General features: G+C 39.4%; 1 protein-coding gene across 2 annotated transcripts in view; it reads left to right on the top strand.

Annotated features, from left to right (window-relative positions):
* Nucleotides 1–23,322, top strand: part of NTRK2 (neurotrophic receptor tyrosine kinase 2) — a 194,677-nt gene extending 171,355 nt beyond the window's left edge. For both annotated transcript variants that reach the window (XM_086866656.1, XM_086866658.1), the window contains 2 exons: nt 20,133–20,291; nt 21,134–23,322. In XM_086866656.1, coding sequence (XP_086722782.1) covers nt 20,133–20,291; nt 21,134–21,319 — 345 coding nt within the window. In that variant the 3' untranslated portion in view covers nt 21,320–23,322. The remainder of the gene's footprint in view (nt 1–20,132; nt 20,292–21,133) is intronic.
* The last annotated feature ends 789 nt before the right edge of the window (nt 23,323–24,111 follow it).

Raw genomic sequence — 24,111 nt, 5'->3', positions numbered from 1 at the left:
TGTCAGACTAAGGTCCTGAAATTGAAAGACTTAGGTACTCATTTGGTTTCAATAGCTTTTCATGTGTAAATTTTGATGCTAAAATTGGTTCTCTCACATGCATGAAAGAGTAGGGGGATGCAAATACTCAGATTTGTATTGTTGTTGTCGTTTTCCACTTCTGTGAGATCTCACCTGGGGTGCTGCATCCAGCTCTGGGGCCCCCAACATAAGAAGGACATGGACCTGTTGGAGTGAGTCCAGAGGAGGGCCACTAAGGTAACATGAAATAGGAAAGAGCTGGAGTTCTTCAGCCTGTTTAAGAAGAAATTAGAGAAGAAGAAGAAGAAATATTTAACAGCTCCCTCCTTTGCTGAGCACAGTCTATAAAATGTACAGAATTAAAAAGAGATTGTATGGAAAAACATTATAAGATCCTGTAATCAAAAATGTTTTCCATAATTCATTTTCAGATTGCTAATGGCACTGGGCTCTTCTCTCTAGAGGGAGAAAACCCATATGTATCATACGTGTGATATAAAATATATAAAAAAATATTTATATAGAAATGATACAGTCATAAACATGTGAGCAGTTGCACTGATAAGGTACATTCACAAATGCTCCTGCCTTTGTCCACTACACATAAAAATGGTTACCCAGGGACTTGTAAAATGCCAAAGATCTTCAGACGTTTCATTATGTTTTAATTCAATATGCAAAGGTGATTTTTCATTTTCCTACCAAATGAAAGGTTTAACCCGTTCCTACTGAAGCAAAATGCACCTGGTACATAAAAATAAGCAACCAAGTGTGAAAATTCAGCCCATCTTCAAAATTAGACATCTTATAGATACATGTGGCTCTCCATTCTAACCTAGTCTTCTCTGTCTAGGAGGATACTCTCCTGACCTTTCTACTCTGCTCAAGCAAGTTCAATATGCAGACTCTCCACCCTTTCCAAAAAATGACTGAGCCTGTTCTTGGATATGAATCACATTTTCTTATAATTTACATGTTTTACCTAAATTTTGTGGGAATTTTCTTATACTGTGACAGAGTCTGTAAGTTCAGGATGTGGCATGTTAGAGGTCACTTCTGGCAGTTCCCATTATTACCTGTGTGTGAACCATTCCATAGGTTTAGTCTCATCCTTGTTTGCATCTACTGGTTCTGTTCGTTACTGTGGGAGCAAGCTCCAGAATTTTAGTATCCATTATGTATAAAAATACTTTAATCTGTTCTGAATTTATCTCCTGGTAGTTTTCTTGAGTATTCTCTTGTTACAGTTCTTCCAACTTTGTTAATAACTATTCTGCAGTAGTTGTTGACTGACTTCACTTTATCCATCATTTCAGTGAGTTTGTAAGCCTCAACTGAAGTTTAGTTCTCCTATTTTGTGCCTTTCCAATTACATTGTATCCTCCTTGAGATCTGGAGATCAGAACTGCACACTGAAGGCATGTGAGGGGGCCACGCCTTTATAAAGTGCCAGAATTATGACCTGTGCCATGGTGCTGGTCCTTGTGCTGGTGATGCTCACTGTCTTTAGTTTTTGTGGCAGCTGTTGCTTATTGAGCTGATTATCATGCATTTAGTTAACAGCATTGAAACTTATCCCCCCGAGTTGGACTACCTGGCAATGCCCTTCCATCTCTAGGCTACTGAAGATGCTGAATGTAGCTGCTCATAGCACTGACCTCTGAGGACTTCAACGCTGCCTTCTCTCCAAACAGAAGTGACTTTGAAGTCTTACTTACTGCTTCTTGTACTTTAACCAGTTTTCACTCCCTAAAAAGGCCTTTTCTAAGCATTGTAGCAGCCTTTAATTTTTTTTTAATAGCCTGTGATGTAGAGCCTTATCAAAGGTGTTTGTTTTGAAAATCCACATATGCTTTATCATCTGCTGTATCATCTTTGTTCACACTCATTCTGTGGATCACCTCTGGGCTGATAGAGTGGATCTCTTTCTGCAGACTTTTTTTTCTACGCTGTTCAGAAAGATACAGACTGATAGGTTTTTTTTCATGCATCAGCTCTCTATTTCTTAAATGAGAAACCTGAAGTTTCCCACCTACATGCCTTCTGTCTCAGGTGAATCCCTGGTAATGTTAACCAGTTTCTCTATTTGCTTGGGAAAAAAAAAAAATCTTTATCTTTTTTTTTCCCCCCTATTATCCTTCAATATTTTTGTTTCAAACATTATTTCCTGTTTAATAAAATAACTCTCAATTGCATGAAACCAGAGGCTTACAAAATGCTGAAAATCCTGTAAAATAGTTTTTTTTTCTTAGTTTAGACACTTTTTTATCTTGCAAATATTTCTGCACTAATTCATCTTTTATGTACCAATTTCTGTAGTAGCAAATCACAGGTGACAGACTAAGGGTACTGAAATTTATAATGGGTCAGTCCTTTTTCCTTTTCAAATCAATGGCAAAATCAGGTGCAAGGCAACATAAAAGTCCCTGAAAAAAAAAATATTTCCAAGCAGAAGTCTCCTTTGGTGGCCTTAGCTAAGGAGGAAGAATCCCTTTGGGAAGCTAGTTGGGCTGTCTGTCCTTTGTTGTCATGCCTGAGACCTGCTCCCCAGCCTGCACTGCAGGTCCCCCTGTTTCACAGGAATACCAAGCAGTGCTTTTGTTGGGTGTCTTGGGTGCTTCAGCTCCAAAACCCTGCGACACTTCATGGCACAGCAAGTTCTCGCTTGTATCTGGAGTAAATTTTCAGTACTAAGCTGGTTGTTCAAGAGGTTGGAACAGAGGAGAGCTGAAACCTTTGTTATGTCCCTTGCATAAGTGGGTCTGCCTGGGACATAAACAGCTTCATCTTGTCTTCAGAAAAGTGCTGACCCAGTGGGGTTTTCTTCTTCCCTGTTTTGTTTGTGTATTTTTGGGAGCATGCCAGTTTTATTGACCTTCTGAGGGCTCCCTTCATGAATAAATCATATCATAGGGAGCTTTGCTTAGAAAAAAGACACACAAGGAGATTCTCCGTTGCTGGCCTGAGAGCTTACAAGGAGACTGGGTAGAAGTGACAGGATCCCTTGAAGGCTGAAATGAGGGTGCTAAGGTTGAAGCAAACATTCGTTTACCTTCATTATTTGCCCGTAAATCCTCAGGGGACAAACTGAGGACAAAAGCACAATTCCCATAGCCACACAGCCTGAAGCAGAGACCAGAATTCTTTTGGACACAGAGCTGGTGTTGAACTAGGTGCCTGCCCAGAAAAGGCATCAGTGCATACAGACAGTGCCACAAACGCTACATTTTCATGCGACTCCAGTCCAGCAGTTAGCCTGGGAAAGGGAGGCAGGACTGAAAGGCTGGGCAGAGGATCACAGCCTTATTGCCTAGGCAGGGGTTTGTCCTCTGCCAGCTTGTGCCTGAGGCCCCCTCAAACCATTTGCTTGCTGTAATCAGCCCTTTTTCTGGCTATAAACAGTCCTTGAGATGTGTGATCCATATTTGGGATTGTCAAAACCCCCCTGATGGTGTGATATGTGCATACACTAGGGTTATTTGATCCAGACAGTAAATGTATGGGAGGAAAGGGGCAGAGAGGTATTTGAATCATTGTGAAGAAAAAAGCTGGTAACAGAGGGCTATCCTGTTTTTCTCCTAAGTGTCTGATTCCTCATGCCCTATATATACTCCTCTTGTGCAGTGCCTTCGCAGAACAGCCCAGACCCGTTCCTGACACGGTCAGATTTGCACCTTCCCACTCCTCCACTTCTATTCCCCCTCCAGCATCCTCTTCTTTGAGCTTCACCACTGGAATCCTCTCCCAAGGCTGGTGCGGCAGGTTCAGGGTGTTTGACGGCTCAGTTTCCATGGCAGCCGGGCTCTCCTGCTCCCAGACAGCAGCTTAGGAGGGGAAGGGAAGGAGAGCAAGGGAAAGTCATTAAATGTGCCAATTAGTATGCAGGGCCAGGCAGCGGTGGCAGCGGTAGGGGTTCCCGGGATGCCGCGGGCCAGGGGAAGAGGGCTGCAGCAGGCAGGAGCTGAAGGGGAAGAGGGCAGCAAGCAGGGATCTACACCAAACACTCTCTTACATACAAGCTCTCCAGCACCATTCCCACCCCACAAGATAAATGGTATGTGAAAATGGAGGGACAGGGACAAAAATGATACGTTCTGAAATGACCAACCAGCCCTCATGATGACATTCAGCTGGAGAACTGCAGGGAGGGGAAGGAGTGGGGGAACTTAACTTGGATAAAGACTTGATATTTTCTCTGCTGCCTCTTAGTTTGTAGGCCATGGCAGAACTGAATTACAGAAAAGATGCAGCTTGGAGACCAGGGTGTATTTTTATAGGAGCAGATGACAGGGGTCTGGTAGATTGTAGTTATGATGCCAAGCAATATGCTGCCCCCTCCTGCAGAGCATCCAGTTTCTCTTTACATTAGTCCTTATACTAATTTATTGGCCTAATTCAGTGGGGTTTTTTTAAAAAAAATCTCTGTTCTGTTAAATGGTTATAATTTTTTTTCCTGGGTTGTACGGTTTGACAATACTTCAGTAAAGCTGCCTCTTACTGAAATTTTATGCAGCTGTGCAGGATCTGTAAATGTTCTGTGAGGCTTCTGAATAAACAGGGCAATGTAACAGTCTGTCATGGTTTAATCCCAGCAAGCATCTAATCAGTGCACATCCCCTTGCTGACTCCCCACCTCTGTTGGGATGGGAGGGAGAGTCAGAGAAAGTAAGGCTTGCAGGTTAAGAACAGTTATAATTAATATAAAGTAAAATATTATAATAATTATTATTTTAACATTTATATTTTAAATAATAATATATATAAATTATATAAATATATAATGAAAAGGGGTGGGGCAAAGGAATAAAGCCCAAGAAAAGAGTGATGCATAATACAATTACTCAGCACCTGCCAACCAATGCCCAACCCATCCCACAGAAGTGATTGGTGGCTCTCAATCAACTCCCCCCAGTTTGTACAGTGGGCATGATGTTCTACAGTAGGGAATATCCCTTTGGCCAGTTTGGATCAGCTGCCCTGGTAGTGCTCCCTCCTGGCTTTTTGTGCACGTGTTGTCTGCCAAAGGATGGGAAACTGGAAAGTTCCTGACTTAGGGTGTGCACTATTGCACAGAAATTGAAACCCCAGTGTTTCATAAACATTATTCTCATATAAAATCCAAAACACTGCACTGTGCCAGCTAGTAGGAAGAAAATTAACTCTATCACAGATGAAAACAAGACACAGGGAGAGATTATTAGATGGATTAGTTCTGTTGTGATAGAGTGATACTACAATATTTAATATCTGAAAGGAGAACAGTCTAAATATCTTAATGGACATTGATTGTTGGTATTTCAGGTTTTTATTTTTTAACAATTCATGATTGCTTTCTCCCATCATTTCACTTTTCATGGAAAGAGTCTGCCTAGGGAAATGTTAGAAGGATTTGCTGATTAATTTATTATTTTGTTGTTGCTTGTTTTTGTTTAGGCTGTAAAATAATCTATTCTCTTCTCAACATAGTTTCATTCCCTATAGTGTGTTCTAGTGCTTTATCTGGGATCCAGATGCTTTAAGACATGTTTTATTGATCTCATGTGAACCTTTTTTTACTTGTTTCTTTCTGTGAATATCCATAAAATGTACCTTCTCTCAGTGCAGATCTTGAGTATCTGAGTTGTATGTGGAGTAGTTTCAAGCATGGGAAGACTTCCTTCTGTAAGTGATAATGAAAATCATTTAGAGACCAGTGATATTGCATTAAGCCACCAATCATGCCTCTGCCAACCTTTCACTGCTCCAAGCTACCCAGGGTTGAAACACACGGTGAATCCTCTGAATGTTGCACAACCACATATTCAAAGTGGCACTGTGTGCAGGGAGCTGCCCTCCAAAAGGATAATGGTACTTTCCACCTCCCAGCCCTCCAGCAGCAGCCTCTGCCGAGATTCTTCTTCTCTGACCTCTGTAGATCCTTGCTTCCTTTCTGAATGCATTTAGAGGATGCACAGTATCAAAAAGCATGCTGCAGAATGTGTGACCTAAATTGAACATCAGTTACATTTTATTTTAAATTATCCGAGTAATTTTTGGTTTATGCTTTCATTTAAACTGAAATCTTTTGGGCGCATCTGGCTACTATTTTGCAGTGCTCAAAATTAGGAGAAAATGTTCAATACTTTTACCTGATACAGGATCAAAGATATTTCAAAACTTCAGTAATTCTCACGAAGACAAGAACTTCTTTTTCTGACCACCATAGTTTTGTTGAGTAGATTAGTAAGAGTACTATAAGTAGCCTGGGCAAAAATTCATTTAAATCAGTTTGAATGTGTTGTGAAAGAGAAGAGACTCTCTTTAAGACAGTCTTTCTCTCTCAAGGGAGACTTTCTCAGATTAAAAGTACAGGGTGAACTTTTCTGTTGCCTTATTGACTTCTTATTCTGCTTATCCCATATTCTCTGCTACTTGTGATTCTTCTGAATCACAATGTATTAACATAATAGTCAAAACTTACAGTGATTCTTCTGTCAGTGAGTCCTTAGACTAAATACAACAAACTCTTTCTTTACAGAGCTTAATTCTTCTCTCTTCTTCTTTGTATCAGCAAAACAGAACAAAAATATCTAGGGTTTGGTTGCACATGGGCTGCTTCTGGATACCATTGCAAAATAGAAAAAGGTTTTCCATTATTTCAGAACAGTAAAATATGATTGAATTCTAGAACCAGCATCCCAACTCATGCTTATAGAGTAGTTCTGGCTTTCATTTAAGCTATGGCATCTTTCTCTGCATAAACAGTGCCTATTACTATAATAATTAATATTAAGAAGGATGATATAGTGTTAACATAAAATATTAATTTTTAAATGCATTTGAATTTTCTAAATCATAATGTATTGTGGCTGGGTCCGGGGGTCTGTCTGACTCCCAGCTCTGCCGGCAACAATCCCAGATAGACGTCCTGAGAAGGAGCCCCTGTCTGGGGAGTTCCAGGTGGTTTCCAGCCAAGAGGTAAACCTTCAGAGCATGGCCTGAGGCTTCAAGTGATCAGCTCTTGTAGTAGTTATTTCAGCTCTTGCAGTGATCAGCTCAGGTCAGCCCAGCCTGCTGCACTCATGGGTTACCCCAGCCATGCATAGACAGAGATGGGAACCCGTGTAGCTTCCCACCAGAGTTCTTTAATGCAGACTTCAGTGAAGGGGGACAGTGGTGGTCTAACCACTGATCTGGGAAAAAGCTGGGGTTTATATAGGGAAGGGGAGAATCAGGAAGGGGACCAATGGTCTCAGAAGGGATAAGGTGACCAATCGTTAACAGGGAGATAACGTGGGGTCCTAAAACAGGAAGGGGTCCACAGCTTAGTCACAGTGACTAGGCAGTTTTATCTTCTCTTAGGGGCTTGATCTCTGGGGAGGATGCCTGTCAGAGGACTGGCTTCCTCCACAATAGTGGTAAGATTTTTTTCATTACTATATAATGTTAAAGTTAATTATTTTGGAGATGAATTTGTGGTAAATACACTTTAGTGATTGGTATGCATCTCAGTGCTACTTCTGCTGCAAGACAGAATGCAAATGTACTTACTGTTTTGGAGAAAACAATTATATCTGTTCCTATGATGGCAGACATAACTTCAAGACCTGTAGAAATTTGGGGCCAGTCTGCATGCTGTGATTCTTTCCCCAGACCTCTGCCTGAGTTTCACCTGGAGAGAGCCCATCTTCTGGTGGTGACAGCTGAAAAGCCCAAGGCTTTTTGGACAACTGCTCACAAGCCATGAAATCCATGAGAAGTCTGTGGAAATTACCTTGTCTCTGCTCACCCTCTATCGCATTCCCACATTCTCTTTTCTGTTCTACTGGTACTTGTCCTGATTCCTTTCCCTACTCTCCAGAGCTAGGGTGCCATGTTGTTGCTTCATTTTGTAGCTGCTTCTTCATTAAAGTGCTCCTGCTGGGCATAAAGAGATCCTTATTTGAGCAAGAACATCGTGGGGAGTAACCTATATTAGGTTCATTTAACAGGGAACATTCTCCCCTACTTTTGCTATAGTTAAGTTTTTTAAACTTAACTATAAATTGGGGTTTTTTTTCTAGTTTGCTATTGTGGCGGCAATAAGTTCGTTTTGCTATTATTGTGTCCTCCTGCCACAGGAGGACATGGAATCTGGGAAGTTGTCTGACCTTAAAGAGCAAGAAGTTGAATTGCGCTTTGTTCAGGAATTGTAATACTTAATTCCTGCCTGATTCAAGTACATTCCATATAGGCTCACATATTCATGGCTAGCTCCTCAAAACAGGCAAGGAAAGTACATGGAACCTTATATCTGACTTTCAAATGTCTAACTTCCACCTCACTATTTCCACAGCTCAACAGCTCTCACAGAAAACTGGAAACATCTCTTGCTCTCCACCAAAGATGACATACTGACCATAACAGTGAGGTGCTTTACCAAATACACCACAGTGCACTACAGTGTTATATATAGGTATATACACAGTAACATATCAAAATTAAGTGGCACACATTTTGGGATAGAGTCTCCATGATCTTGTGTTTATTCCAGTTCTTTCACTACCTAATTCAAGGGTCTCAGCATCAGAACACCCAATCACTCATATAGCAATGAGTATGCAAATATAATATATAAACGTAATGAGTATGTAAAGTGTTCAAAAGAATTGAAAAGCAGCTTAAAACAGATAAATGCACGCTTCAACAGCTTGGAGGATAGTCATTTAAAATGTCAGTATTCATATGTACTTGCCATACTAGAAAGGCAGTCTCCTTTGTCAGTGTTAACTACTCAGCATAAGCTCTCTGATAAAATTAACACGCTGTTCTGGAAGGCTGGAGTAATCATACAGAATGGGTTTTCACGACACAGTGGGTTTTCAAACTCAGAATTATCATGGTAGGAAGAAGACTCTATTAAGAGAAGATTCTATTAGAACTTAAGTTTTGCATCTGCTTTTCATTAACAAAAATCTCTTAGCTCAGTGACTGTAGAGTCTTGAAGGAGAACTGCTATCTGGCAGAGAGGAAAGGCAAATAAAATGGGGCTGCAGCCTAAGTGTGGGGTCAAGGCTAATGGGAATACCAGAACCACACCTGATGGATACAAGATCCAGGGCTGTTTTTGATGGAAATAACCACAGAGGTTATTTAGGTGAATGTGATGGCTTTGCCTGGCAAGAAAGCAAAGAAAATTATATTCTAAGGGCTGAAGCACATAACATTTTCATAAGACCATCATTGAGTGTGTGTGATAATAATACTCTGTGGGGATCATCCTAAACATGTCCAAAGAGTAATATAAAATAACATGGCTTTAAAAGGAAATGCAGGCTTTATAGAACAATATTTCAGAAGCTTTCGTCTGGACCAGATGAAAAATACTCTGAAGAACAAAGACTCACAAACAGTATTAGGGCTATATTAACCCAATTATTCCAGATATAAAAAAGTAACACTGCAACTGCTATTGGTAAAAATTACCCATTTGTAATTTTTTACCAGTGACTAGAAAAAGTGGCGGTGCTGATGTTGTGATGATGATGATGATGATGATGATGATGATGATGATGATGATGATGATGATGGCACTGCAAGCCTATCTAGGATCCTCATGTAGATCAGGCCTCCATTGATCTAGGTATTATACAACCAGATGTCAAAATACTAGTTCCAGGCTAATAAAGATATTACTTGGTTTAGTAACAGATTTCCACAGAGTTTGATTTGGGTGTCCTAGCCTGAAGTATTCCTGACAATCTGAAAAACTGGGTCTGTAGACAATCTCAGAAAACACTTCAAAAATTGAAATATGTTGTCCTAACAGCATAGTACCTTCATTTTCCACTTGGCTTGTTTTGAATATCTCCAGGACTTCATGAATCTTGGCAACTCTGGTGTCTGGGAAATCTCTATGCAAAATTTGTATTGAAGATTATAAAGCTGACCTGCAGTTCCAGTAGTAGAGACATGAAAAATTAAATTACTTGTCCTAACTACTTTGGTGTAAAATTGGAACCTGTTTTTTTTTAAAAAAAAATTGAATCTAACCTTTGAGGGCTCAGTTTTACTGCAGATCCTACTTTTATTGGAGCAGGAAAACTAAAATTATGTTTCTGTATTTATTTTGAATTAACGATTGAAGTACAGCAAGTAAAGAATTCCACATGTAATAAGATTCTTATTTATCCAGAGAGGAAGATGTGTGAGGATGGAACTACCTCAGAGCTGCATGGTTACAGTAAGGAGTAGCTTCAATCAGACAAAAATGTGGAAGGAGTGCTCCCTTGGGGCACCACAAAATATGAGGGAAAAGCAAGGAAAATAGGTGTACCTGTGGGTTTCTTTCCCACCCACCTCTTCTTTGTTCACACACTTCCAACATTTGGTGAAGGATGTGAGGAGTACATTGCACAATCTGTAGTGTGGAAATCTGTATGTCAGATCTTCAGAGAGTCCTTACATGAAATGCAGCAGCTCTGGTGCAGAGTCCTAAATCCTTTCAAAGTTTACTCTGATCTTCCTTAGTTCCCCAGGATCACCTAATAATAAGCAAGCTAAAGAGGCTTTGTATCAGAAAGCCAAACCTCCACCCTGATGAGATACCATCAGTGAATGGATACACCCAATGAGGTTTTGGGGGGTCATTTCTTACTAGACTAACACCTTCTGCCAAAGCTGGCTTCTCAGGAGGTTGTCCAGCCTTATTTTTCAGGCAGAAGGTAAGATGCTTCAGCATCACAGGCAGAATTTAAACCTCAGTGTCGATGTTAAACAAATGCAGTAATGTGAATTCCAAGAACCATTGTATACACACTGCAGGATATTGTTTCCCAAATGGAAAATTACAGTGCTGAGGATAGAGAGAAGCACTGAAAAGGAAAAAAACAAAACAATACAAAACCTAATACAAAACCAAACCCCAAATTTATGGTTCCAAGCCCTCTGCTTGTGCAAATTTTCCCTTTACACCAGTACAGGAATTTGTCCAAGAGCTATAAAATGAGTTCATCACTCCTTGGGCTACACTTTGGCTCTTGTATCCAAGAACAATATTTTAAGCATGGCTTGAGGAATAATTCGACATACGAATTTGATGAGAACAATTCAGGATTTTGCAAGCTCCATAGGAATGAGGGGGTTTTCCCCCTCCCCAGTACTAGCAGTTAACTTGTATTTTTAATTATTTTGTTGCATGTTGTTTGGTGCATGCCTCATTTCAGAACAAATGCCTGATACAACTCGTAGAATGATGTTGTGGCGCAAGTAAGGAGACAAAAACTAGAATTCATGGAGGGAAAACAACAGAGATTTTTTTTCTGTTCTATTTCAGTGAAACTTTCCTCTTGTGTTTTCCAGTTTATGTAAACAAATTATGGCCCAGAGAAAGTGTGAAGCAGAAAACATCATCAAGACTGCAGAAGAGAAGGAATATGAGTACAAGGACTTTGTCATTGCCTTGTTTATTAGCATCTGGGGGAAGGGGAAAGAGATTGTCTTACAAAATTCAAAGAATTGGAACATCTGAGATATTTCAGCTAAAAATTGAGGTTCTCCCATGCAGTGTATATTATAAAAATACTTTTGTGACTCACAAGGGAGAAGTAAAGTTACAAACCAAGCTCTGTTGCTCCCCTCTTCTCCTGTGATGTAATTTGACATGACCGATAGAGCCAGACATGCTATGTTAACCTACAGTAAATTTGAAGAAAAATGTGGTTTTCAGTAAAATATGGGAAAAAGTTGTGATTTTTAGTAACTAAGAAATAGCTTTCAGACTTACATTAGCAGTAAGAGATTTCCTAGTGAACACAAACTGTCTTATGTGGCATGTTATTTGGCTTTCAAAGTCTGTGCTCCAGTGCCTGCAACTTGTTGATATTGACTGTGCTGTTCATCCAGCATCTCATCACATTACACCTCCAGCCCCCACATGAAAAAGCAAAATAGTTTTGAATTTTAACTGTGACACAGATTTGTAGAAACCAGTTTTCCAGTGCATATTAAAGATTATTTTTAAAACCTCCTTAGCTGGGGTAGCCTAAACTACTTAGGATTAATATAAAAGTGGAATTTGATATAATGTAAACCACTTGGAAAATTAGAAAGGCAGTAACTGAAATTCATTAATATTGCATTGCAAAATTGTTTTGCTGTTGACTTGGACAGATTAGACGATCATCCTGGAGCCTGTGAGGATTATGACATGAGTCATTCCAGCTGCTTGTCTACTGGTACTTGATATCTCTCTTCATCTGCTGGTACAAGCAGCAGACACTCAAATGTGGAAACAGTGGTAAGGTACAAAGGATATAGTGGCAAGTTTTTGTAAGGACTTCAATAACAAAGGACCTCCCATGATCCCAACATTCTGAGGTTAAAGTCATGCCACTGGAGTGACCAGTAACTGTATATATGTGGCATATGTATATATGTGGCATAACTTGATATTGAAAATTAGGAGAATGCAGAGTGTTTTAGAAAGGAGGGGCCATCTGATTCTGCAGAACTTCTCTGGCTTATCCAATCTTCTTGCTTTTTTACTAAGATCCTGAATTCCCATGTTCAGAAATTAATTTAGATCTACACTGAATTCATTGAAATACACTGTTCAAAGTGTCATTCCTTCCAATTTTCCACAGTATGTCTCCCTTTCTCTTAGCTTAGGTTATTCTTTATTGTTTAACACTAGAATACTTTATCATTTTGAAACAAAAGAAATTATATTTTAAAGGAATAGACTTGGTATTTTCATTAATGCACACTTCATCTGGGACACCAAAAAACTGTTATCCATTCACTTTAAATGCTGCAGATTTCTACTCAAGTTCACTTCTGTCTTTCTGATAAGGGATCTTTCTTTTAATCAGAGATGTGAATCACGTCACCTTCTTTGTAGCACTCATCTGATCTTACATCCAGAGCACTTCATCTTCTTTTCTTAGAAGAGTAAATGGCCTGTAGTGCCATTACTATTAAAGTTTATTAATTATCCTGTATATTTGTCAGGCCCAAATTTGTATTTGGGCACCATTGCTATATCTGTTCAACTTTTTAAGATCTTTGGAAGATGCTGAATTGCAAGATGCTCTAGATCATTCATCTGTTTTAATTTATTGTGGTATCTCCCCGTCATTCCATCTTTTTGTCAGAATCACTTCTAGCCCTCCATAGGCATTGCTGAGAGGTTTAGTAAGGACTGAACATGGACCATCTATACAGAAACATAGCAATAACTTCTCCAAAAGCCCTTCTAATCCAGGATCCTGTCACTGTGAGAAACAGATGCCTGTGGAATAGTATGGAAACATGCTAAGCATATATTGATATCTTCCTCAAGTACTCTCTTAGCCTCCAATATCCTGCAGCTCCAGAGCTTCTTGGGCCAGAAACAGTATCTTCATAGTCCTTGTCAGATTTTATCAACCATCACTTTTTGATCTCAGGTAAACCTTCCACATTGGCAGTGTCTCATGTCAGTGAGCTCCACAAGCAGATGTACATTAGGTGACAGGGTGCTTCTTTTTGTTCATTATGAGCAGCTGAAGAGAGATTTACAGTGCAATAAATGTTGTAGGCCATGTTTCCTTTTTCTGAAAAAAACACTGGTAGAATTAACTAAAAAATTTAGATATAAACCCCTTTTGATACAGATGAACAAAGTCAGGGTTAAAAGTGAAAATGAAAAGATGCATTTTTAGCTATTGGCTTATAGTATGCCTTATTTTATAAATTGCTAGCCTCTTGCATTGGAGTGGTATGGCTTATTATGACTACAAATATATATATATATATATATATATATATATATATCTTTTCTGCAAGTAGACATGCAGGACTGATATTTCAAGATAAGACATTGACTTCATCTGCAAGGCCAGGGCATGACAGAAATTCAAGTAATTATTGATTGATTTTTTTTTTTTTTTCCTGTGCTGAGAGAAACATTTGCCAGCTTTTTTGAGGGGGAAAGAGCAGATGTTCAGCAAGAGAGGAGAGGTTTTCAGTTTTAGCAATAAGACATGATAATTTTTGCAGAGAACATTTCTTTGCAGTTATATCATCCTGAGATGGGGAAACAAGTCAGAAGACCAAAATATAAATAGTGAAAAATAGCCTAAAATGGTGTTATCTTGCAAGTATACAAGATTTTTTATTTTTTTAGGAGAGGGTGAACAAATTATTCAAAAGATTCAGCTTCCTTCTTGTTTGACAGACTAGGGTACGATTGTGTTACAGAGATTGAATATATACTTGTCACATGACTTTTAATTTGGACATATGCTGAACTGTGTTGCTGCAGTCAAGTTTACCACCCTGAATTACAAAAGGCCTGAAAACAGTAGGACTCCGGAAAGATGCACCAGACAAGCCAGAGAGGACACTGGGACAAGATCAGGGCTGAATCCCTGATAGTCATTCAGCTTCATTGGGCTAGCAAAGTAAAAAGATTGCTTTTATCCTCTTGGCAGAAAAAACATCACTAGTCTTTAGAGAATATACAAAGTGCTATGACACATTACTGAAATGTCACACTGCAGGAATCGTGGGAACATGGGAACGTGAAATGTTAATGAGGAAGTCTGTTTTCCAAGGCTATGCAATTGGTTGCTGTGCTTTTTACTGCATGAATTCAGAGTAATCTACTACTTAAAGCCAGAAATGGTTGGGGGGAGGGGGGAGGGGGGGGTGGAAATCAGAAAAGGCTTGTGTAACAGGGCGCCTGCAAAAGCTGGGAATTCCATTTGATGTTCTCTCCAGGAGGGCTGGAGACCACCCCCCCTACATGGTCACTGATATTTGGGGGGAAGACTGTTCTGTCTGGTCTCTGTCCTGTCACTTGTCAGCTGCTGCAGCACCCTACAGCTGGGTTGTGGAGCCCCAAAGCCATCCATCACCCTCAGCACCACAGCCCCCGGTGAATGTATGGTTAGACTGGGCTGCAGCTGGCATGCATTGCAAAAGAGCAGCCAGCCCCTCCTCATGGTACTCAGATGAGTAAGGCATAAACCTGATGAGAATTGATTGAGTGGTCATCTTAGCAGCAGTATTGGTTGATCTGCCTGAGGGTCAGAAGGCTCTGCAAGAGAAATCTTGATGGACTGGATCAGTGACCTAAGGACAGCTTCATGAAGTTCAGCAAGGCAAAGTGCTGGGTTCTGCACTTGAGTCACAACAACTCCATGCAGTGCTACAGGCTAGGGGAGGAGTGCTTTAAGAGCTATTTAGCAGGAAGAGACTTAGGGATACTGGTCAACAGCTGAACATGAGCCAGCATGTGCCCAGGTGGCCAAGAAGGCCAATAGCATCCTGGCCTGGTCAAACATAGTGCATCTAGCAAGTCACACGTCTAATCCTGGACCTCTTGCTCTGAGCTACTGAAGTGTGTCCAGAGTAATGCAACAGAGCTGGTAACGGCTCTGGAGCATAGATCTTACAAGGAACAGCTGAACAAGCTGGGGAATTTTAGTCTAAAGAAGAAGTTGAGGGGAGTATTCATTGCTGTCTACAACTGCCTGAAAGGAAGTTGTAGTGAGGTGAGGGTCATTATTTTCTGCCATGTCTCAAGTGAAAGGATGAGAGGAAACAGCCTTAAATTACACCAAATTAATTTTTCTCTGAAAGAGTGGTTAGAACAAGTTGCCAAGAAAAGTGGTGGAGCCACAGTCTCCAGAAGTGTTCAAGGGACATCTGGATGTGGCACCGGGGGACATGGTTTAGGGGTGACTGTGGTGATGCTATATATGAACTAGATGAGATTTCAGGTCTCTGACAACCTTGGTGATTCTGTGTGATGATTCCGTGTGATTACTTCTTGTGTCTTTCCTGGCCTGTCGTTTCAGTCTTATATGTGCAGCCCCACATCCTCCTTGTGCGTTCCGTGTCTCTGTTGGTTGGCTTCCCCGAGCTCCACCCACTGTCTTCTGTTTCCAGCAGGAGTACAAGGCTTCATTTGTTTTTCTCTGTAAGACAGCACATCCATTTTCTTGGAATAATCAGACCACAGGGCCTTGGATTTCTATGGTAGCTAGGCCATGAAGTTGGAAGAGTGAACATGTCAGTGTATACACAGATTTATTTTTAATTGGAAGAAAGAGAAAAAGCTATAAAATTAGAGGCCCTGCTTCAAGACTAAGGCATGGTCCTTCTATAGCAGTCCTAGAAGGTTAATGTTTGCAAATAGATTGAAATAATGTTCAAGGCCAGCTCCTCTGGCACCTTTCAAGCGCTAAATTCATTGAAAAGATCGTTGCTTAAAGCAGTGACAAGTGGTAATGAGATTGTATTTTTGAAAGTGCAACGTTTCATGCATGGGACATTGTGGCAGTTTTTCCTTGCAAGAGCTTCTTTGGAGAACATGACAGTTCACTGATTGGACATAGCAGTCTCCTCCCCGTGGATTGTTTGCGCATTGCAGAGGGCAATTCACCAGGTCTTCTCGCCCAGTATTGCTAGTAAAAGCAGCTAGTGAATATTATGAAAGGCTATAGATGGGCTATGGTGTACTTCCTTTCATAAACTGGCATTTGGAAGTACTTAAGTCCGTACTTCTGCAGAAGTACAATTCTAAATAAAATGGAACTGTGATATTGTATGGTATTATGGTGATAACGCAGCTGCTTACAGGTAAGTATAAAGAAAACATGCTCTGATTTGTTTATATAAAGTGGTCATGCAGCTATGTTATGGATTTTAAAGTATAAAGTATATAGTATATTAAAATTCTAATGCTTTTAATCCTGTCATAACTTTAGCTAGACTGAATATAAAGGTTTTATTTACACATAACTGTAGTCTATTCAGCACAAAATCATTTGAAAAGTATGTGTACCAAGCAGCAGTGAAATGACAGTGTGCATGGCAGGGACTTTATACTGCAGAATGCTGGTGATATCTGACAGCTTTGTAATAACCTGCATTTCTTATTAAAGGATATACTGGAGGCATCACTTTGAAGCTCTCAGAACCTATTAACTTTGGCCAGTGAAGTCATGTTTTCATTCACTAGTGCTTCTTGGAAAACACCTCCTAGCCTTGCTGAAAGTATGGCAACATCAACAAAAAGGCACCCCACCTCTCTTCACTGCTGTTATAGCACAACCCTCGGTGCTTGGACTCATAAGATAAAAATCAAAAGAAGCCCTCAACAAATGCAATTTGTTTCAGGCACCCTGCAAACAGTTGTGTCAAGTCCTAGGCTTCAGTTCAAAAAGCTCTGAAGTATGTGCTTCATTTTAGGCATACAAGCAGCATGGCCCTTAAAGCTTTTCTGAGCTGAGTAAGTGTTGACTCAGTAAGCACTGATTTTTAATAAAGAAGGAAACATGCATTTAGAAGAACTGCCTTCAGCCCAGATGTATGCTTTTGATGGAGCTAAACTGAAATGCAATGAGCTTTTAGGCCGTGAGTAGATGCACAGTGTGCTATAGAAGTTGACCAGTGTTGCAGGGTATCTTGTCTTAATTACAGTGGCATCTGTCAAGGAGGCCACCCTGTATAATACTTTTGTTGATACTTTGAAAGGCAATAAATTCTGTCTTCAAAAAGATATTGAGCTGTTCGAAGTAACATGAATGATAGAGATGGAGAGACCGCAGGACTTCTCAGTACTGGTCAAGAGTCCTCTGTCCAGTGAAATCTTGTGACTTTCAGGGACAGAAATGGACACAGCTCCAGGCAAGATGGTTTGGGAAGAATACCAATGAGCCCTGTGCTTACCTGTAAACTGAATTCTTGGTGTCAATATTAACAAGTCAGTCTTGCTATGACTGCAAAGACAGACAGGTGTGTGATGTTACAGATCAGTTCATCACAGAGCCATAATTTGGTGTCAGTTTATCATCATCAGTCTGGAGGTGTGTCCTTCATTTTCCTGAGTGGCATTGGAAATTTGGCATAGAGTCCTACCAAAAGTAGACTGGATCTGTATCGAAAAAACATAAGAAGATTTGAAGAGTGGTTGGGGATTTTTAAAATTGTTTTCTCAAAATGTCTTGATTTAAGATTTGATCAAAAAAAAAAAATGGAGTCACATATTTTATTGTCTATAACTTCCATTAATTTTTAAAGGAATGAGTCAAAGAAATTGCTGAACAGAACCAGTAGCAGATGTTATATGATGAGCAAATGTAAGAGCCATTTTAATATTTGATGAGACCAAAAGGTTCCCATCACTAACCATCTCTTAATGGCACTTGGCCTTTGAATGGGTGTACGTGGCTGCATGTTTCTAAGGGACTAATTTTTTTGTCTTTCTAATGAAATAGCTCTCAAGACTGGATTAAAAGTGGTGGTGGTTTGGAAGTGTTTGGTTATCATGTCAGTTTAGGTTATGATAGGGTGGGAAACTGAATGTTTGGTTGCATCTGAGCATGTTGTTGTGTTCAAACTCTCCACATCATTGAGAGGCCTCTTAGTCAAAGCTAATGAAAAACACCAAAGCACAGAGTGTTTACAACCAGTCTGTCTGCCAAAGAGGTAAACTGTTAACATAAAGACAAATGGGCCAAACTGTGAAAAAACACTTTAAAAATGTGTATCTGTTCTCTATCAATGCACTGCACAGGAGCTGAGTCCATTTTTAAATGGCTCGGACACCTGTGCATGGAAACCTGCCTGGAGTCAGAAGCATATCCACAGTGTAGTCAGGAACTGAAACTGGGAGCCCTGCCTGTCATTCAACAGCCTGCTAAGTAATGTTCCTCCACCACTTGCATAACATTTCATGTGGAGGGAGTAGAAGAAGGGCCTCATAATACACCAAGTCTTTGAAAATTTTAGCGTGACTTTCTGTTTCTGTGTGCATCTGTGGTGATGCACAGAATGGGACTCAGCTCTCACAGCCGTAGCTGTGTTTGGTATGCTGCACTAACACTGAATTGTTGACAAATAGGTGGTAATGGATATCCTGTGTGATTTAGAAATAATGTCAGCTCTGACTGTTGGGTTTTTCTTCCATTTGCTGTTTGAACATGAGAACAAGAAAAGGCCATTATTTATAGCAACAAATGTTACGTCCCAAAAGGAGAAATTATATTTTGAATTGACAGAATCATGAAAGTGTAAATGTGGTTTCATAACTAAATGTATTTTCAGAAAGGAAAATGAGTTAATCAAGAGTAAAATTTCCTTGAAAAAGCTTTCATTTTTTTTTTTTAAATCTTCCTTGGAAATATTCTCAGCTGTCATGGTACAAAAGTAACTAGCATATCTTTATATCCATATCACAGTATCTCAGCAGTTACACTGTTTAAAAATTACTGAAATCATTTTATACTTTGTTGATATGATCCAACCAGAAAAGGACATGCCAGGAACAATAAATTGTTTAGAACATGGAAATAAAAGACTTTTAAAATTTTTATTAAGGTTAGGAAACCTAAGTCTTAGAAAGTTTAATTTTCTGGGGAAGATTAAAAATGTTCTAAAAACTTTCAGAAAGGCATTCATTCAGTGAAGGGCCCATTCAACAGGAACTGATTTAAGGTAGGAATCCATATCTTACAAGTTGTTTATTATGAAGGAAATATATCCAAAGGACTGATTTTTTTTTTTTATTTTTTTTTTAATGGACAGGGTAGTTAATGTGGAACAAAATAATTTCATGCATTAACTGTGGAACTTAAAACCAAAAAATAACATTGCTTTAATTCAGTCAGAATTAGGATATTCAACCATACAGATCAAATCCTACCATTTCATATAGCCAGACCTCAGTGTCTTCATGTATTTCAGTTGATGTTGATAAGTTTCTAGGTGAATCACCTGTCCATATTTCATTTAATGAATCCTTTTGAGTTTCTTGTGTGTTAAAATAGAAAGTAAAACTAGCCTAATTCAAAGCTGTTTGGTAGTGCAATATAGATCTTCCTGTTCCTTAGGTAGGGTGTGGCAAATAAACATTAAATATTAGTTCAGACTCCAGAAACAACATTCTTTGAGATTTTTGTTGAGGAACATATTGTGTGGTACTGATTGTTGCTGGGGGAGAGGAGTTCAAACCATGAATCCACAGTTCTTCAAAGCTCCTCAAAGCAAATGTTACCAGATAGGAAAGAAAGAAACCAGGGATTCTCCATGTTTAATGTCTTCAGACTGCCTTGTGAGGGTCTGAAGAAATGATTTCTAACTCTTTTATTTGTTTTTCTCAGGTTGGGGGTCACACCATGCTGCCCATTCGTTGGATGCCTCCAGAGAGTATAATGTACAGGAAGTTCACCACAGAAAGTGATGTCTGGAGCCTGGGGGTTGTATTATGGGAAATCTTTACTTATGGCAAACAGCCATGGTATCAGCTCTCAAACAATGAGGTGTGTGTAATATATTCTCAAATTGCATTGGGAAAGTTGTTATACTAATTATTGGTATGGCCTCCCTGGAGAAGGGACAGCAAAAAATTTATTTCTTAAAGGCTGACACTGATACATGGTATTTATTGTATTGTCATGAACCATATGGTTGAATTTCTTCTTTCTGACCCTTTTCTTTCCTGAGTAGATGGAAGGTGTTCAAGCAGAACTAGAACAGTTGGATTTTTTTTTTTTTTTCCCTTTGTATAGCACAATATCTGCTCTGGGTAGACCATGAGGCAAAAAAAGGTAGACCATGAGAAAAGCACCTTAGCTGTCTCCTGAGAAGATGTATCATACATGGTACTGTTTCAGAGTGGTTGTCCATACCATGGACAGATTAGATTGAAGTAATCTTATCTCTTGATTTCTAGGCAGTCACAAGTGTCCCCCTTTCAGAGATTAGCCACAGTGATGCTGATAAATTTGCAGAGGGGAAAAAGAAGAAGAGGCATTCATGCTCTGAGCAGGATGAAAATTTATCCTTCCTCTGAGGTGGTAGTTGGGTAGAAAGAGAAGTTGTGGGATTAATTCCCAGCTCCAATTTCCTATTTGCGGAGTGGACAATGTGGGTGAATTTGACATGAGTGAAGTTACTGCTCTTTGATCACTTACTTTACAGTGACTTTTCAGATTGCATACTGCTACGCATTCATCTGCCTAGAAAAGCAGTCCTTTCCAGAGATGGCTGCATGGCCACTCACTCAGCAGTGAGGCTGCTGTGGTTAAAGTTAACTCTCCTGGGGATGAATTCTCTGTAGCTGGCACAACTGTGACGATCTTTTGCTTGTGATTTCTCACAGGTGATTGAGTGCATCACTCAGGGCCGAGTCCTGCAGCGACCTCGCACGTGCCCGAAGGAAGTGTATGACTTGATGCTGGGCTGTTGGCAACGGGAGCCTCACATGAGGCTCAACATCAAGGAAATCCACTCCCTCCTTCAGAACTTGGCCAAGGCATCTCCAGTCTACTTGGATATTTTAGGCTAAAGTCTCCTAGCATTTCTTCTTCTGGGCTGCGGGAATGAATGTGTTCAACTGCCGCTGAACTACATTAAAATGTGTTCTTAACTTTGACAGTATTAATGACAAAGTTGTGGAGAAGCTTTCAAAGGGCAAGCAATGTGCGCTTCTCCATCTGTAGACACAGTATTGACTTTTTAGACATTACCAAGAAGTATCTTCTCTCTTTCTCTCAGTTTCTATCTTTTTTTTCCTTCTCTCCTGTCTTTCTAATCAATTTGGCTTCTGCATTATTGTAACTCTGCATAGACAAAGGCCTTAAAAACCCAATCTGTTATATCAGCAGACTCCTCAGTTTGCCCACCACAACTAACAATGCCTTGTTGTATTCATGCCTTTGATGTGGATGAAAAAAAGGGAAAAATATATTTGACTAAAACTTTGTGATTTCTGCTGTATAGCTACTGGGAGTTTCTATGGATTCACCTCATTTTTTTTTTGCTTCAGCCTGTGGGTGGAAAAAGAAGGCTGGTGTTCTCTACATGAAGAATGTCCTTTGCAGAGATAAATCCAGATAGAAAGAAGACACTTGTATGATACACTATCTGGAGGAACTTGGGAAATCAGGGGGCATCCAACCCTACAAGACCCACTTCACACTGAAGTGATTTGATGGAAGATAAAAGGGGGTCTAGCTATTTCCCTGAAGAGTCTGAGGACTAAAGGGATTGTTTAAGGAGGTGCTTTGCCAGCACCATTCATTGCCAGAATCAAGTAAAACATAAAAAAGATTCTGCTTGCACTGCACGCAATTGTGTTACAACATGATAAACTAAACAGATGCCCTTTTTTTGTCTTCTGGTAGGATATTGTCATGCCACTGGTGTAAAAATATTCTCCAGGTAGTCTTTTTTAGTAAAGGCTGAAGCTAGGTTTAGTTACATAAAATATTAATCTCAAGATCACATGTTGAAACTAAGGATTTTGATAGGACAAGCTATAAATGCTGAGGCAGGTGTATCTTATACCGTGCTTGTCCAGCAGCATATTCCTTCCTTCCTCAATCCTTTCTTTTTCCTTTTTTGAACCGTGCAAGCAAAACTGTGCATGGTCTTTGTCAATTAATGCCCTTTGTGCAGAAACAATCACTCATCTTGTAGTACACCCTAGTAGGCATAGCAAACTCATAATGATATATTGTATATTTCATTAGAAGGGGCTAATGGAGGACATTAGCCACGTTAAAATGCCTTTACAATGTTATAGATATTATAGGCTGATATAACATGAATAATCTAAAGCACGGAGATCACTGGTTATGTTTGAGACATAGCAGGGGATAAAGATCTCTATAGAAAACAAATTACTCTGTGGTTATGGCTTGCTATTCAGAGTGCAAAAATTCTGAGCTCAGCGTCATTTTTGTATTGGTACTATTGCTGTCATAACCAACATACACACTTTATTAAATAATTTATTTTTGGTTGGATTGGCATTGTATGTGTATAACATTTGCATGGCCACTGTGTTGATGACCGCTGCATGGACATACATGTTGTTTTTCAAACTAGAAGTTGACAATTTGAAATTTAGAGCTAGGATTATTTTTAATATGAATTCTTACAAATGAAAACCTACCTTACCTATTCCTCAAGACTTCTGCCTCCCTCTGTGAGGGGGCGTTATTGCAAAAAAAAGTGATCTTTCTTTCCATTTTCTCTTTTTATTATTTCTTATTGATATGAGCCAGATCAAAATAGTCCATCTTCGTGTTGGGGATATTTTATTTAATAAATTAAGCATTTTATTTTTGTAAGTGTTCCCATAGCACATTTAATATATCATTTGCTCGCATGTATTATTTATTGAGGCACTTTAAGTTTTTCCTTCCAAAAGCTTTTAAAGCTAGCTTATAAAAATTCTGAACATTTTCAGAAGAAAAGAGTTCACTGGACACTGATGAAGTTCTACCCTTCTCAATGTCATTGAAAAGGCAGCATTACAAATAAACATGACAGTGTAACTATAAAGCCATACTCAATATTTCTTTAATAAACTAGATGTTATTTCTTAACTGCTACTGAACTGGAAACTCGTAAAAAGCCAGAGGAAGATTCCTACAAAATGGGCCTTAAGATTTTATCTAGACTGTCTTGGAAGTTCTCACAGAAAACTAGAAAAAGACTGAGCATCCAGTGAAACCCATTCTCTTGAGAATATGAATGTTATATTTTAAAGGAATTTGAAATTGATCTTCAAAATAACAGTGGTGGAAAAGAAAGACATCAGAGTCCTCTTATTGTGCAGTGGGAAGAGGGTGCAGTTGGTGGAGGGGGCTGCTAAGTTTCTACCTGCATATTCTGTCTTAGTTTCTTCTGAGGTGAAGAAAAAGGCATCTGAGATGATGCTTTTACTGTAGAAGAGTCTCCAGCCCTAAAGCAAGCAGGTGTGTTTTGCAAGCACTGAAAGAATGTATACCAAAAATAACCACAGGACCCTGAAAATGTACTTAGTGGCATCTTCTTTTTAATTTGCTAGTGAGACTTTTAGAGTCATTTCAGAGAATAAATAGTATTAAAATGCGTTGTGCAATAACATAGCAGTTTGTTAAATTTCTAAAGGACCAAATGTTCTACAGAGCCACCACCATGGATAACCTTGACCTATATCATTTATGTTCTTGATAGTGCATAAAATGTATAATCACAGTAGAAAAGCTGTAAACTGTAGCTATACATAGTTTGCGTTTGTTCCTGAAAAGGTGGGTAAGTGTAGCAGAGTGAGCAGAGAAAAGGAAGAAATATGTTCAAATCACAATG

This window comes from Cyanistes caeruleus, chromosome Z (assembly GCF_971803275.1).
Source record: "Cyanistes caeruleus chromosome Z, bCyaCae1.hap1.1, whole genome shotgun sequence".
NCBI classification, from domain to species: Eukaryota; Metazoa; Chordata; class Aves; order Passeriformes; family Paridae; genus Cyanistes; species Cyanistes caeruleus.
Note: the sequence above shows the minus strand (reverse complement) of the source record. Positions and strands in the feature narration are given on the sequence as shown.